The sequence below is a fragment of the Perca fluviatilis genome, chromosome 8 (assembly GCF_010015445.1).
Source record: "Perca fluviatilis chromosome 8, GENO_Pfluv_1.0, whole genome shotgun sequence".
NCBI classification, from domain to species: Eukaryota; Metazoa; Chordata; class Actinopteri; order Perciformes; family Percidae; genus Perca; species Perca fluviatilis.
Window position 1 is genome coordinate 15,549,985 of NC_053119.1, and position 16,776 is coordinate 15,566,760.

The following is a 16,776-nucleotide window of genomic DNA, read 5'->3' on the forward strand; positions in this document are numbered from 1 at the left end:
AAAATGGAATTTAATTTTACTCCAAGAGGACTCTCACTTTAACACACCATTTTTTTTTAAATAGATAGTAATAAGTATAATTAAAAAAGCTGGCATTTTATCGTTTACTTTTTTGACAAAGACAAGTACCAGGTTGGCACCTAAAAGGGCAGGTTAGAGATCTGAAGGGGATATTCCACAGATTAAAACAGACATGCATACAGTATATCACTGCAACTAACTGGTTAACAAAGTTTTTGTGGCTCTGAATGTGTAATCACTTTTTCTTTCTTTTTCTTTGTTTCTTTTTTTGTTGTTATTGTGTTTGCATTCCCATTGTGATACATCAACTTTACATGAACAAAAACACAATTTACATTTTTAAAAATGCGTCTGATTCTCCATCAGCAGATTTTCTGATCAGATATTCCCGTGAGAAATGAGCATCAACCATGCAAATATTTAGTACATCAGAACTCTTTCAACTCTGAAGTCTGTCGAGGATAGTGTGGTGTGTAGCTTGTTTGTGCTAGTTTTACCAGTAAGCAAAAATCCTTGAATATCAAAGCACACTGGTGAGACTACTCTGAGTAGCAGAGGCAGATTGTCCTGAGCGTGTATTTATAATTGTGGCACAGAAAAAAAACCGGACGGTCAAATGAGGCTCTGGCTGCCACAAAGGATAACTGCTAATACCACCATGGTCTCTAATGCAATACAGAGTATGTTATAGCTTCTTCAGCTTTGAAGGCAGTAGAGCCTATTTTTTTGTCTAAAACTTTCCAACTCATTCACCGTGTCTTTTGTACAACAATTATAGTATATAAGTAATAAAACAAAGATATTTGACAAACTGATTTTGGTATTTAAATTAACTAGTAAAGGTCACTTTATTTAGTACATTTCGCATAATAGACACATGAAGCTTACATTAGGGCTGGTGGTATTATGCAGTTTAGAGCATTCTTTTGTTGTCGGATGTACTTTTTTTACTTCATGACTTGATTATAAGTTGACCAAAGTCAAAATTATAGGGCCAACAGTCTGCAGGCACACACACATATATATATATAAAGCTGATTCTGATTCTGAAATAACTCAGTGTTTCACAATCAGAATCAGCTTTATTGGCCAGATTTGCGTAGACAAACAAGGAATTTGACTCCAGCTAATCTTTGCTCTCAACACTCACTTACCAATAAAGAATAAAAAACAGAAATGGCAGTAAGAAATATAAAAAAAATACTCAAAGGTGTCTGGTTCAACTCTAAGATAATGAATTATTCAGTCAACCTCAAACTGTTTCCTATTGGCAAATCGAAGAACACACAATAACTTTAGCAAAAAAGCTTCTCGGGCCGTAACGCATCTGTGCACCAGATTTTTGTTTACTTTTAATTTTTGCAGACTCCTAGACTGTACCACAGTGGAACCAAATATTCCTAAAAAAAATAAATAAAATAAAACTTCCAGCACTTGAAATGTAATGTATACCAAACTAAATTAATTATAAAATAAAACATTTTAAAAGAATAATCTGTTGACTCAGTATTTTAAGGATTAATCCACATCCATCAAAACAGCAAAGCAAACCAAAGGTCAGGGGGGCCCCTCAAGGGGTACAAGACAGACGACACTGTAGGGACACCACAATGCCACCAAAATAGAGGGGCATAAGCCACTGCATGATAATAAATCTATTTATATATATTCTGCCTTTCTGCCAACAGTAAGTTTTAAATCAGTGAAAAAAAAAACAGTAAAATGAAATGTATGGTTAAAAAAAAGGAAGCTAGTTTGTGATCTTATGGGCTCCATTATGGGGCCCCTTGGTGAGTTTGGGCCTTGGGCATACAAACAAAATACATAAGGAAAATCTTTGCTCTGCTTGAAAAACAGTCAACAATAATGTTTAGTTATTAGTGTAAATAGTTGGATGAATTATTGCTAATTCAATTAAATCTTAGTTGTGTGGGGCAGTTATAATGTGTTTTAATGGTGGTACATCATCATTGTTCAGATAATCTGATTAGGTTTTGTAAACAGCAGTCCACTGGCCTTTGTCTTGAATTCAGTGTTATTTTATGAACATGTTTTATTGCAATTTCATTAAATATTTTAGTTTGTTTATGTATTTAAAATGTGTTTTTAGTTCAAAGCTTGTTTAAACAATCTTAGATTTGATGAGGTCACCAGTAAACGTTTTATATTTTCACGGTTCAGTGTTTGTGCTAACCATTACAGCAGACGCCTTGAGTGGATGTCCATAATGTTGGCTGGATAAGTACAGGAATTACACTGGTGTTATTGTAACGTTGTTACAGTGTTAATGTGGTTTCATGTCTTTCTAAAGATCTTTGGTCCTGGTTCCATGTGCACAGACACTAGATGTTTTTTTGTCTCCGCGGCAGTTTTGTGCCTCTGATGCTATTTTCTGACGTTTTTGCATGTTTATTCTGAAGAAACAGACGCTGCTGTTGACAGAAACTTAAACGACATCACTTCCTATGCAGCAGATCATTGTTCTCTGGAAAGACTCAGAACCTGTTGTTGGGTCACCTTACTTTGTTTTGATGTTTATGGGCAACAGCCAAGGCTGCTGCTCAGTCCGTTTTGTCCATACGTTAAGAGAATAACAGTGTAAAAAGGTTTTGAGGAGTACGTCATCTGAGTTTAGGTTATCTCTTCCTTCGTCCCTTGACTTCTGACCTGTACATCTGATGCATTCCCCTGATCTGCACTATTATCTTCAGTTTGCAGTGAACACAGAATAAAGGGCTGCAAATGCTCATATCCACATATTTAAACAACCCACCCCCCTCTCCTCCCCCCTATTTTGTCCTAACCAACTAACTCTTGCAGTGTGTGTTATTAGTCTTTCAGGTCTTTAGAGAAACATGCTTGTGTTCTCAGTGTTTTATTTCTTCTTTTTCTCTATAAACTACTGAGCTGCCGTTTCTAGAAACATAGAGTAGCAATTTAATTAAACATTTTGTATCTGGAGAACATTACACTCGTGACAAGTGGTTATTTTAGTTGGAAATAGCCATGATTTCTTATTGTCTGACTGGTCAAATTGCTCATTGTTTGTATATAATTATCTACATCATTATCTATCATTTGCCAGTCTATTTACAGTCGCTCAGAAAGGGAGAACAGTTGTTCAAATCTAACAACAAAATCTGAATTGAGAGTTTTTTTTCTTCTTTCTTTTTAATATTTGAATCAAATATCAGATCGAAAATCTTTTAATAAATGCGGGTGTGTTCCCCTGTGTGGATGGTGTCTGCCTCACTTTAAAGGTGCAAGGTAGGCAATAAAGAACAAATCTCGCTATTTAAAAAGTTTTCACTAATTACATATACTGGTTCAGTGACTTCACCGTCAAGTCTTAATATCCACCTCCAGCTCTTTGCTATTATTTATTTACTTCGGTCTTTCTTGCCACTATGCCATCATCATATTACAATATTCTCCTCTTTGATATTTGAGCTCACAGCAGCAATGATGAGAAATCCTTTTTAAGCTAAATCAAATGTCATTGCTGTTGACATAGACTTATTGGGTTGATGTTGATTTTTCAGGGGTTTTCAATATATGGGAAATTTTCTGCCAGCTCATTTTTAATATTACAGAAAAAAAGTATGTGCACTTTTGAGTTCCAGTGATTTATTGGAGTGATATTAAAATTATTTTGTATATTATTTATTTTGACTGTGGGTCACACAAAGTATTGCAGATTATACTAAGTATGATAGTATTGCCTTAGTATGAGTATTTTTATTTAAATAAATGGATACATTAATTCCCTGCGATGCTGCTTTGTAATAAGAGGTTTCTTCTTATGTGTCTTCTGTATGTTGCCACATAAATACTAAGCCTGTCAGTCAATTTGTTGTCTCTGGAGAGGTTTCTAAAGTAACAGCATGGGCAGCCAATAATCTGTTTCTGAAATCATATTACCGCCTCTTCATTTGTGGGCTCATATAAACACACAAGTGACTTCCTGTTTCCCATGCGCACAGTGTGTTTTGTTTTGTATACCTGAGAGCAGTCATTCAACCTTTGGGCCAGTGTTTCGGGCCAGATCAGCTCCAGAGTTAACTTGTGTTGCTAGTCAAAACAAACACACTGGCTGTCCATAAAACACCAGCATCTATTTTCAGACTAGTTCAGTAGGACAAGTTAAAAATAAACCTCTCACAAATGTTATAGAAAACAGAGAGCAGGGCAATCGGAATACCTCTGATAATGTCACTGACAGTTATAGTGTGTGGTGTCACAAGCGTAAAGCCCCTGTGAGCAAAATAAATCACCCTCTGATTTATTTACATTCTGTATATGATGTGGTAATACTTTATTATGTCCTCTTTTATGAAGTTGTAAAGTTCCACTTCATTTCATTTAATTACTCTCCTCTTTACATACAGCATCTTAACATTGATATATCTCATGGAGCAGACTGGTGAGAGTTGTCTGAAAAGTCTTCTCTTGCCACAGTGAGTGAAGCAGTATTAATGGTTCTGTTTCGAGCAACATGCTGGGTTTCAAAGTGCCCCTTTTTGTAGGACAAGGACTCCTTTTCCTCTGGGCTTTTAGTGAAAAAGGGTCACCAGTACTCTTTTGTAGTTTTCTGAGTGTATGAAACACTTGTGGTAATGTTCATGCAAGTATATGACTGTTCTGTGTCCTCTGCTATGGAACAGATACACAGTAATTGTTACCTGATGGCAGAGTAATGACTTTTGATCTTTGAAAATGTAGTTTTGATTATTGAAATTAAACTTTCCATAATCAGAACTATCCCTGCTCTTTATATGGGCTTTTGTCCTGTAGGGTTATTCAACCGTTTTCATCCTTTGAATTGCTGAATGGCTCCATGATCAAGTTTTGGTTTTCTGTGCATTGTAAACCCATCATGTATTACATCTCACTGTTTTATTATGTCTCCGGTTTGTGATGCTTGTTACCAGGTTACTGCTAAGAGATTTTTGCTTTTAGCACATTTCACACTCTTCATCGACGTCAGAGCTTTTTTCCACCCTCTCAACTACGTTGTATGTCTCATTTCAAATTGAAGATCCCTCAGAGAGCATAAAATTAAGGAAGACGCAACAGCAAAATACCACAAGCCATGGTGCCCATTTCTAAAAATTGTTCTCCACTGATGCTAATGAGTTAATACTATGAGGTCTAAAATAAGATATGGTCTCTCTCAAAATCAAGAATTTAACAACACCACAATTTATTTACCAAAGAGAAACAGATCTATAAGTAATTTGTTTAAAGTCGAATTACACATTTTTCACAAGTTTTCCCCCCACCCATTTCTTATTAAAAATGTTGCTTGCTTCTTATTTAAAGTTGTTTGTGAAATATGAAACTTCTGCAAAGAGTTACTTGGAACAAGTGCTTAGTTGACAGTTGTTAAGTTTGTTTGGCAAACTACTAACACAGATTGTTTAAGGCTTTTGCCTTGTACTGAGCGTATAGGTTAACATATTTGAACCTTTCTGTAAATACATCTGTTCATTCTTAAATGACTGCAGACAGGCATGACCGAACTATATAAAACACATGTGACATTTTTTTAAATTGTGTGTTCAACATGGTGGACATAATTTCTCTTAAAGGTCCAATGTGTAGGAATTTCTCCCATCTAGCGTTGAGATCATATATCGCAATTAACTCTCTCACTCCACGCAGTTCATAGTACGTATTACAGCTACGGTAGCCTTCACGCTTCAAAAAGCCGGTCTCTTGCTCTTTTCGATATCCTTTTTCTTTTTCTGGGCGAAGAAGACTCCTGTTCCTGAAATTTGGATTTTGAATACGTGCGGTCCTCCATGTTTCCTTCTTCAAACTTGCCGGGGCCGGGAAGCTACGATACCCATTAGCAGCATTAGCAGCACCTGGGAGTTTATCATGTGACAGCGAAAACGCGAAAAGCGGAGCAGTATGTCCTGTATGTCCCTTACCGGCTAACGTATTTCAAGATGGCGCATGAATATGGAGCGTCTACCCCAGTTCATGCAAATGCAAATGTAAAATTTCAAGCCAAAAGGAATATTTGGAATTGATGGTGGTGGTAAATATTCATGAAAAAGGACAAGTTTGTGAACGGGCAACACAGATTTTGAACTAAACACGTTACACACTGGACCTTTATCTCACACCTTGGTGCAAAAACTGAACATCCATATCAAGTGGAGCACCGTTTGACCCGGCTCTCAAAGTTATTACATGCATCACTCGTCGTTGTTCATATTAACAGAAAAACCTTCTCAGTGTTTTGTAGTTAATAGTTTGCTAACTAATTGATGTTTGCGTTCAATTTATATTGACTTTTACATAAATTAGACATGATTATTCTCTGTGCTGTCCAATTGCTGTAATATTTTTCTTTGTTTTGATATTCTAAGCTAATTTTACACTATCCAGTTTACTTTTTATATGCTGTGATTGTTGCTGATCAGTGTTGATATATAACATTTTCACTTTCTTCTTTAATTTCTTCAAGGGCATAATACTTCAAATATCAATCAAATATCCCATCTTGTTGCTAATACACTAGTAACACAAACGAGTGCAAACAAACGAGGCAACAATGGTGTGTAACGCATCATGTTCAAACTTTCTTAAAATGAAGATGTTGCAGCTGTCATTGTTTCCCTTATTCCTGCAGGTGATGCGTGCTTATAGGTTTACTGTATTGATATTATAGACTGATGAACTCGAGTGACTTAGCAGAAGTGCAGGGTGTAACACAGAAGTAATGTGCTGTAAAGAGTACTGTAACTGCTAATTAAGGCATTAAGAAAAGTATGATTTTTTTACCATTCTGCAGTAAAAATGCATTATGTATAGTTTTTCAAACTGAGCTCAAATCACATACCTGTCATAAAGTGTGGCATGAACCACATGAAATAGGTCAGACATTGAGCTGACCTAATTTGGTTCGGTCTAGTTTCAGTACAGAGCAACAGTGATACCAGTTATGTTAAAGATCATTAGAACCACAAGCCGTGAGTCCACCCTCTGTGTTCTTCAATGACCTTGTGGGCTGAGCGGCTGAAATGAGACCTTGCTTTCGTGCACAGCGGCTTCTGTGAGTTAGATCGTGCAACAATCAGCTTGCCCTTGTGCCCCCCTCCTCCTACTGTGCGTGCTGTGCGGCCAACCTCTCCTGCCCAGGGGCGAGGACAGAGCAAAGCCTGCTGGGATTGGGGGGAGGGGGGGGGGGTGATGGCTGGGGGTTAGCTGGCACTGTGCCACCTTCCCCTGACTGCTTGGCCTGACTGGGGGCAAAGAGGGAGGCTGCTGTGTCTCAGATTGATGAGGACAGGTCTGTGGTCTGGGTATAGAGTGTTGCAGAACAGACGTCCTGCTGGCACATCCTGCCCTCTCCGTCGCACGCCCCCCAGCCCTCCGTACTCGCCTTATCGGAACTCCTAATTGTCCTTATGAATATTTTAGAGGCAAGCAGGAATGGGAGTTCAGGGTTGGGGGTATGGTTTCAAGGGCCCTGACAGCTAATGATCCACTCAATGACCGAGAGAGAGAGAGAGAGAGAGAGAGAGAGAGAGAGAGAGAGAGAGAGGGGAGTAAAAACGGTTCAAAAGATATTCAATAATCTGTATGTTAATGTTTTCATCTGGATTTTAATTCCTTTTGATCAGTTTGTAATGTGTGACACCTTTTCTTTATGTGGAATCGGAACAGAGAGTGTGTTCTCATTCTTTTAAATCTGTAGATAATGATGACATTGGTTTGCCTTTATCCTCAATTTGTAGTTTAATTCCCTCTTGTCTATACTGAAAATATGCAGTCCGCTGATTGAGACTGTTCCCTCTGACTGGCGGCTAATAGCTTTGTCACATCAGTCATTCACTACAGTCTCAGAGCAGAAAGCTCTGAAGGGACTGCTCACTGCACAGCAATTGCCTCTTATTCAGTAAAAGACATTATTTTTAATTGGCAATATAGTCGGTCAAATGCAGGTAATCCTTTGCAGTATACAATATAGAATATTATTAGTTTGTTCTTGTATGCATCTATCGCTGTTTTAGATTTAGTGAGCATGACTCACTTAGGATTAGTATCGCACTACCAGACTTTGAGCTACCAGTTCATTATGGTCTGTCCATTGCCGTTGTAGTGTCAGGTCTCACCAATACAGCTACTAAGACAACAATAACAAAATAAAATGCAGACGGTCGAGTTGCTCCCTCCCACTGTTCTTCCTGTCCACTGTGTAACTAGACAATGGAGCGAGCCACAGGAAGGACATGAATCCAGCCTCATATCCTCATATCAGTCAGTAATGTGTAATGGTCATGAGATTAAACAAGATATGTCTGGGAATTACAGAGGTCTCCTTATCTAATAGCCCCCTCACTCCCAACTCACAATATGTGGTGGGAAATAAAGAGAGAGAAGAAGGCTTCCTACATTACAGTAACCGAGTGCAGGGCCATGGCTAACAGTGCCTAAAGACCAACCAAAAGAAGAGGCTTTTATTCCCCTCAAGTGAAGACTACAGCACCACAGGGGAAAGGGAACATGATGGTAGTGAAAGTCTCTTAAGATGTTATATAAGAGCAGAAATATTTCTTAACAGATAAAAGCCTTCCTATCAGCCGTCTCCCCATGCTGATTTCCTAGTGCGTTCACACTCAAAGAAGCCCTTTGATAAGCACATTAGATGGAACAGCCTGGACACAATGGTGATGTCATGAGGATTAGCACGCCTTGCTTAGTGTAGCAGCGGGCACAAGGGCTAATTCACAGCACTGCAGGGCGAGAGGCTGGGAGACCCGGCTGAAATGAGGTGAGGTGAGACCGCTGCACAAAAAAAACAGTTAAAAATATGCACTTTAGGGAAGGCTGGAATAAACACAACATGCATTAAACATTCATGTTGCACTCCGCTTTTGGATCATTTTGTGTAATTTCCTGCTGTTTGGCCATTACATGACAAACTGTGTTGCTGTTAAGGGGGCCTGTAATCAGAGCAGTGGTGCACCAGCCATGGGTCAGGTGGTGCTCTACCAATAGTAAAAGCTGCTGTGATTCAGGCACAGTGGAAGAAGCAGCCTCTTCATGCCTTTCTTTCAGCCATCTCCCCCACAATTTTGAAGTTCAGCTTTTATACCGAACCACTCTCTATCTCCTTTCACCCTGCTTCTATTCACGTACAGTACTGTACAGTACATGAATAAGTTACATGCAGAAAGCTCTCTTGACACAAGAGAGGGAGAACATCAGAGTGAAATTGTTTTCCAAGACTCGCAGTAGCCGAGTACGTTGCTTGTGCCCATTTCACTGAAAGTACTTCTCAAGAAACAGGTGATGTAGGTGGCTTATGCAACGGTTTTATTTTTATTTTTAATCCACGGAATAGTGTTTGCTTCAATTTTGCAATACAAAATGTGAATATAAGGCTTTAAAGTAAATCTAAAGTCCAGAATTGAGCTGCCTAAAAATGTTTATCTTCATTGGAGTTCTTAAGGTACTCATTTGGAAGAATTACATAAAAAAATAATTCCCATTGATATCAAATCAAAGTGGTAGGCAAGTTTGCCTTTCACTGCACTATAGCTTTCTGTTGTGAACATTTACTGCAAATCTGGAGAGGCAATTACTGTGCCGAATGTTCTCCATGGTTACAGCTAGATTAATAGTCAGGGCTCAGGTGGAGATGACGGATATATGTTTTCTTCAGGATAAGGAAGCTTCAAGGCCTCCTGCAATGGAAAATGTTTTTTAAAAGAAGGTCAAGTATCACACAGCAAACTGACGTCCACACATACATGCACGCTCAGACAATGGTGCCCAGTTGGTTTGACGTCAGCCACTCAGTCTCGTTTTTATTTGAAGAGCCAAATTTCTATCAATACAGGTTTGGACTGCTGTGAGAAAATAGCAGCTGGCCTTGTTCCCACTCATCTTTGTGAGCCTCTCAGGACCTTGTGAATAGATTACACAAGTTCCCTTGTCCATACTCTCTCCAGCCCCCCCTCCCGCAATGAACAGCCTATATCTTTCTTCAGAAATGCTACTGGAAATCCCAACCTCAGCTGTATTCACATCCAGCCAACTTTACTTTCCAAAACACAAAGCCCTTAACTTGATTCACATTTTGAGGCATTATAAATTGCTTTTTACCAAACTATTCATAATTAAAGAAAAAAAGTGATCTTGTTTTTCGGCATCCAGATCGTTTAGGAAGTTTCCCCCTTTTCTAGGTCAGACCACTGTAGTGTCTGGAGCAGTTTGCAGCTTTGACATGTAAGAGAAAAGTTGATCTGGGGTCGGGGGGCCTTCAGGGCTCCATGTGGTCCCTTCTACGGACATATCTCTGCGTGGCTGCCTCTGATTGGCCAGTGTGGAGAGCCAGGTCTTGACAGGTGTTTGGAAGAGGGACACCTGTTAGGCCATGTGCTGATTTAGTGATCCATTTACTGGGAGCTGTGGGCAGCGTCTGTGGGACACCCTAAAACATGCCAAGTTATTTAACAAAGAATTACAGCCATGCTTTCCCAGGCCTTAAATGTTATATGCATTAGAACGCCACAGAGATGACCTCTTGCACACCAAATCTCCTCCATACACCTTACCTTCAGTGCACCTTTTAGAAGATAATATATATTGTACTGATTCATATAATGTATCATGGAACAGATCTGATTGCTGCCTACACTTGTCTGCTACTATCTGGTTCCTGCTCACCCACTGTGCTGCTGCAACCCCTCCCTAAATGGCTTGGGCCAGTAGGTGTGGCGTACCGAAGGCTGGCCAGGCTTGTTGTGAAAGTAGGGCAGCCCTGCCCATCATTGGCCCATCTCGCGCTGCCATGCCCGAACAGTTTGACCAAGATATTCCCATAATGAGCAGGTTGGAACCTAAATTTGCAGGTTGAGATCAGATCTTTGACTCGCTGGTGGAGAAAGTGCATAGTTTAACCCCAGTAAACACAGGCCTTTCAGGACCCTAACTAAAGAGGGTTCGTTCAGTAAACAGGAAATGAACCAGCAAGGCGTTTTCTTAGAATGAGAAGAATGTCACTGCTCTGTACCGCACCAAACAGTAATGCATCTGTGGTACAGTGCGGGTCATTCATTGCCCAAAGGGCTTCTTTCTTTCTCCCTTTTTTGCCCTCCTCTGGGCATTGTGGACACTTATGTTTGAAAAGATATGGGTGCTTTTCTGAACTTCCTTATTTCTGGGCACTGCACGTCATATTTCTGTTGATTAACATTGTTCTTGTGCCCCAAAATGTACATCCCTCAGAAATTGTATGCATACTATGAATGCATGGGGATGGAGTAAGCAGTGAGGAATCATCTGGTTTAATGATAATGATGATATGATATTATGCTCATAAAGCCATAGCACAGGTTTTAGGAAACGTCACTTACGCTGAGGTTGTGGTGAGCAGTGCTGGGTTAGCCGCATTGTCTGCACAGACCTAAACGTACGGTTACATCGCTGTCAGAGGATGTAGCAGCTGTAGAAATACCCCCCGCCCTCCCCGCACACACACACACACACACACACACACACACACACACACACACACACACACACACACACACACACACACACACACACACATTGCACCACAATCCCTCCTACACCTACAGTCTCCCCCCTTTTTTTTCTCTTTCACACACACACACACACACACACACACACACACACACACACACACACACACACACACACACACGCACGCACGCATGCACACACACATTTTCTACTTACTTGGGTGATGAGGACCAGAAACAGAGAGTAAGGTCTCATTAGTGTGTGTAGGTTCCTCTCCTCTGGCTCACACTCTGACCCCTGCATCCACAGGAGTCAGTGACCTTCCTGTAGACACGAGGCCTCCGAGGCAGCCCACAGACAGGGTTAGCGCTGCTGTGGACCTGCAGTAGTCTGATAAAGGAACCTTGAGAACCACACATAAATCATGTTTTGATGTACACTGCCTTGATATCACATGCTGTCACATGCTGTCAGCAAGTCTTGTTAACACCGCTATTCAGAGATGTAATGAGGAGCAGAGAACAGTCTGTATGAAAGTGAGCAAAAGAGCACAGCGTTGCATTTAGTTGTTTAGTTGTATGACACGTTTTTTATTTTCTCAAAGTTAGAATAGGCTCTTTATAACACCACAACACACAACGCAATGTACTTATGAGCGCTTTGCTTTTACAATAATTGCTCAATTTCATGCTCAAATAAGCATCTTTGACCACATTTGATAATCCATTTTATTCCCCACATGCATTAACTTTGATACGATCCCCTGAGTGACAACCATACTGAATTACAGCCTGGGACAGCCTTACTGTAAAGTGCTCTGCCGTAGGATCTTCTTATGCAGGGGTTTCTTCCAGCTGGGTGGTTTATGATAACTGAAACATAATGAAAAATGCAAACACACACTTGCAGTGAGGGAAGAAAGAACAGAGAAGGGTAGAGACAGGGAGAGGGGAGAAGGAGAAAGAAAGAAAGGAAAAGGGAGGAGGACAATATTTTGTTTCTCTGAACACTTCTGAAGGGGGAAAGGATACAGAGTGACATTTCAGTTTCCCCTTGGTGCAGAGCCTTGTATTGAACTACAGTTTAGCCTAGCATTGGTGTAGCGACTCAGCTGTTCATGCAGCCATATTGTACTGCAACAAAATAAATAAATTGAAGGACATTCATACAGTAGATGTGGTATTTTGTACATGTTTGATTTATATGTTTCCAGTAGAAATGTATATATTAGGTAACAAGCAGCAAAAACATTACTATATTGTTTCTTTTCAATTGTGCAATTTCCTTTCAGAAATTGAGAAACAAAGGCCATAATGACTGTGCTAGTCCTGATCCTGAAGACTGTTTTGGGCACAGCCCCCTCATGGACGACCATTTCGGCAAACTAAACGAAGAGAGTGATTTAATGTACAAGCGCTGTGGTGTAAGTACTTCCTTTGTTCCCTGCTGTTTTGTGTTGATTCCTGTCTTTATGTTGATGTTCACTACAGGCGCTAAACAAGAAAGAACACAGAGGTTGTGATAGCCCGGACCCCGATGCCTCATATGTCCTCACTCCTCACACAGAAGAAAAGTATAAAAAAATTAATGAGGAGTTTGATAATATGATGAGAAATCATAAAATCGTAAGTACTGTCAATGCAACGTTTTTGCTTGGCTTTGTGGCACAAAGGATTTTCACTCTTTTTTTTCATTTAACTTTTTCCTCTTTTTGTTACCCCCCCAGAACCTCTGTCAACTTCTTTCAGAACTACTCTATCTTAAGATTAATGCCCCCTTTACTGGGAGTGCATTTGTTTTTTTTTATGTTGATTTGTTTTGCAACTGATATTTTGGCCCACCCTGATAAGATCACATTTCATGTGAACAGGTGAAATGTTGCATGCTTCTGCTGGAAAGATTACACCCTACTATCACGGTCATGTTATCATAAATCAAAAAGCAGTTGCTATTTAAACACATCAGGAATGCACAGTAAATACGTATGAGTGTTTATCATAAAGATCTGCAGGTTCTGTGATTTAAGGTTGGGGTTTCTTTTTCCATCTCTTTTTTCACAGTTCCTTATTAATGTAATGTTTCCCTTTTAAATATTTATATTACCTCTCTCTCAATGCATTCTAGCAAAAAATATATCTTACTCCTGAACAGCTCCAGCATTAAAGTGTTCCCAGAGCACAATAACACTACACTATCATTTAGCATCTTCCCTCTCCTTCATCAAGTACCACACTGGCTCACTCTCTAAAATACCACAAATCTTTTGTGATCTTATCATGCGTGACAATATTAGAATTGTGCAAGAACATAGTGCTTACTAAGCAGTCGTTTTCTCTATGTTCCTGACATAGCAGAGCATCACTTTGCCATTAACAAACTAATGATAACACCCGACTGGCTCACTGGATAATGCTATGATGAAACGTTCTCACTGCCACCTGTGATTCTCACTTACGCTTTGCACAGTCAGCACTTTGTAGGTAAATGCAAGTGAGTCACGATTCCTGTAGTTGTGAATCCCCGCCACCCCTCTCTGCTGTGCTGAGAAACACGTGTTTCAAAAGGCAAAAGTACGTCTCTAGTGCTGACTGCTGCAATGCCAAAGTGATCACCTGAATGCATGTTTTTTTGTTTTTTCTGTGTTTTCTGTGTGTTGCGGTAGCACTGAAGAGTTGTGTGTTTCTGCATGTATCATGTTGATGATGAATACACTTTTTTTGACGGTTATACAGTATGGTGTCACTCAATAGCCCTTCCGATGTTGGGCAGAAATGTTTCAATATTTTGTTATATAGCAGGCAGCTGCCGAGTTTAAAATGCACAGTATATCCTTGTTTATTAAAGCAAACCATCAAGGGTAGCTCTCTGTTAATGATGCCATGACAACCACTGACCCATCAGACTCAGCATTAGACCTTTGAGTGGTTTTGAGTGTGTTTGTGTGTAAATCTCTGTGTGTGTTTGTCTCCCTCTTGTAGCCCACAGCATTGCCTCAGCAGAACTTCTCCATGCATGTGGCAGTGCCCGTATCCAATCCTAATGCCATGTACCAGCCGGGAGGGACTCTGGGCAGCCAGGCCCTGGCAGCAGCCGCGGCCTCTTTGAGTGACAGTGGGATGCTGTCCCCTCCACAGGCCTCTCTGCACAGGAATGTGGGCTCAAGTGGAGGACCCCAGAGGCCCACCAGTGCAGGTTGGTAGACAGCAACCCCACTTAATTGGTCAATGGTGTACAGAGGATGATCCAGACCACTCAGAGCAGGATTTATTTAGTTGATTAAAGCCCCTTTTTGTGTATTTGTATTTGATTATATCACCTTTCTAATTATTCTAAAAACATGAATGTTTTGTTTGTAGAACAATTTGACAGTTCTGGTGAGAACTGATGCTAGTCAACCAGGAGGACATTAGCCTAGCATAGCATAAAAGCTAAAGCTTTATTAATCCCGTAATGGGAAATTACATAGGAGCAGGTGGAAACGGCTAGCCTGGTTCGCTCCAATGCTAAAAACAACAACAACAACAACAACAACAACAACAACAACAACAACAATAACCACTAACTCCTCCAAAGCTCATTTAACACATTAGCATGAACACATCAACAACAACAAAATTCAATAAATATCTAACATGTACAATTTATATGTGTGCCCTGCATTTCTTTCTGAGTCTACGCTGGTTGCCTGGCAACTTCACAGTGATGGTAAAACTACGAGAGTTACTTCACCCAGCCAAGAAATAGTTAGTGTACAGGGCGTAACCCCTGCAAAACTACAACACTTTAGAAGTGATGCTAGATTTTTAAACTTTGGTTGGAGCCAGGCTAACTGTTTCCTCTTTCTTCCACTCTTTGTGCTAAGCTAGGCTTATCACTTCTTGGCTCTAGCTTCATACTTAGCAGACATGCGTTTGGTATCAATGTCGTCATCTAACTCTCTGAAAGAAAGTCAATAAGCGTACACGTTCAGGTATTCCTAAGGTGACTCCTAGGGTTTTTTGTTTGTCTCTAATGCTTATAGAGTTTTATTTAATTTTTTCAAGATGGCATTGGATGTAAGGGGCCTAAGGTCAAGCAGTCATGTCATACTAACGCCCTTTAACTGGTGTTTGTGTGTGATATATATATATATATATATATATATATATATATATATATATATATATATATATATATATATGTGTGTGTGTGTGTGTGTGTGTGTGTGGAAAGATTATGTCAGTCTAGATGTTTTTTGCAAGATTCAGCTACACTGCATACTCTAGAAGAACAGGCAACAAGGTGTGAAATGCCTCATTCAAAATTAACCATATATCAGAATTGGCTGACACCTACCCATACACAGGGGGTTTACTTAATGGTTGTTTTCACAATAACTCCTCTTTCTGATTATTCACCGCTCTATCTGTATTGTTTTTGTTTTTTTATGATTCATATTGGATCAGCATATTTCAACAGCTAAAAACATGCCCAGGCTCATTGTGTGCTTGATTTAAGTGTATCTCTTGAAAGCGTCTAACGTTTTCATTTCACTGTTAAGAGAGGCTCCAGCAGATGATTTCCATGAAAGGAATACTTGTTTGTTGCAGGTGGAATTTTGCATTCATAACAAAACACAATGCTGAACCCAGCTTAATGTTGCTCTCTTTAATCATATATTGAAAATGTTCCCACCATGAGGACCCTCGCGAGCATATGCCTCCCTATCTGTGCGCTGTGAAGATAGATCTTCATGACATTTTCGTGTCTGGTCTGGCATCTTCATCACATGCTCTGCTAGCTTGGGATGCAGATGGTTAATCATATCACATCTCATTAGGTGGCATGTTGGATACCATAGACCTTTCAGTGCCAAGTGGTGTGGGCTCCAGCCCAGCGCGTAAGTCCTCCCGGAGAGATTCATTAGCTCTCTGTAGCTCTGCCCAATAGACCTCCTGCTTAGCACGCGAGCTGGATAGTTGCGTATCCATCTGTGATTGGTTCAAGACAGTTGTCACTATCATTGACTGATAGTGCCTTTGCCCGATTATATTTTCACTGCATGCGAAGGGGAAAAAGTGTTTCTCCTCTCAACAGAGGAAATGGATAACATGCTTGTTAAATGCATGTGTGAGAGATGGGGAATGGCTCAGCAGCATTCACACAGTGTGGTTTTTGTGCTTGAAACCAACCTGAGTATATCCAGGCGAGGCATTTAGCTGTCCGACTGACTTTGGCAGGTAAATAAATGCAGCGTTTCCTTTAAAC

At 40.1% G+C, this 16,776-nt stretch overlaps 1 protein-coding gene across 9 annotated transcripts in view; it reads left to right on the forward strand.

The window, feature by feature from the left end:
- mef2aa (myocyte enhancer factor 2aa) overlaps positions 1-16,776 on the forward strand; it is a 64,507-nt gene that overhangs the window by 35,221 nt on the left and 12,510 nt on the right. For 5 of the 9 annotated variants that reach the window (XM_039808406.1, XM_039808405.1, XM_039808408.1 and 2 more), the window contains exons 4-6: positions 12,821-12,922; positions 13,020-13,154; positions 14,508-14,721. In XM_039808406.1, the coding sequence (XP_039664340.1) occupies positions 12,821-12,922; positions 13,020-13,154; positions 14,508-14,721 (451 nt within the window). Of the gene's footprint in view, positions 1-12,820; positions 12,953-13,019; positions 13,155-14,507; positions 14,722-16,776 lie in introns of all 9 variants that reach the window. The other 4 variants (XM_039808411.1, XM_039808413.1, XM_039808410.1 and 1 more) reach the window with 2 other exon arrangements.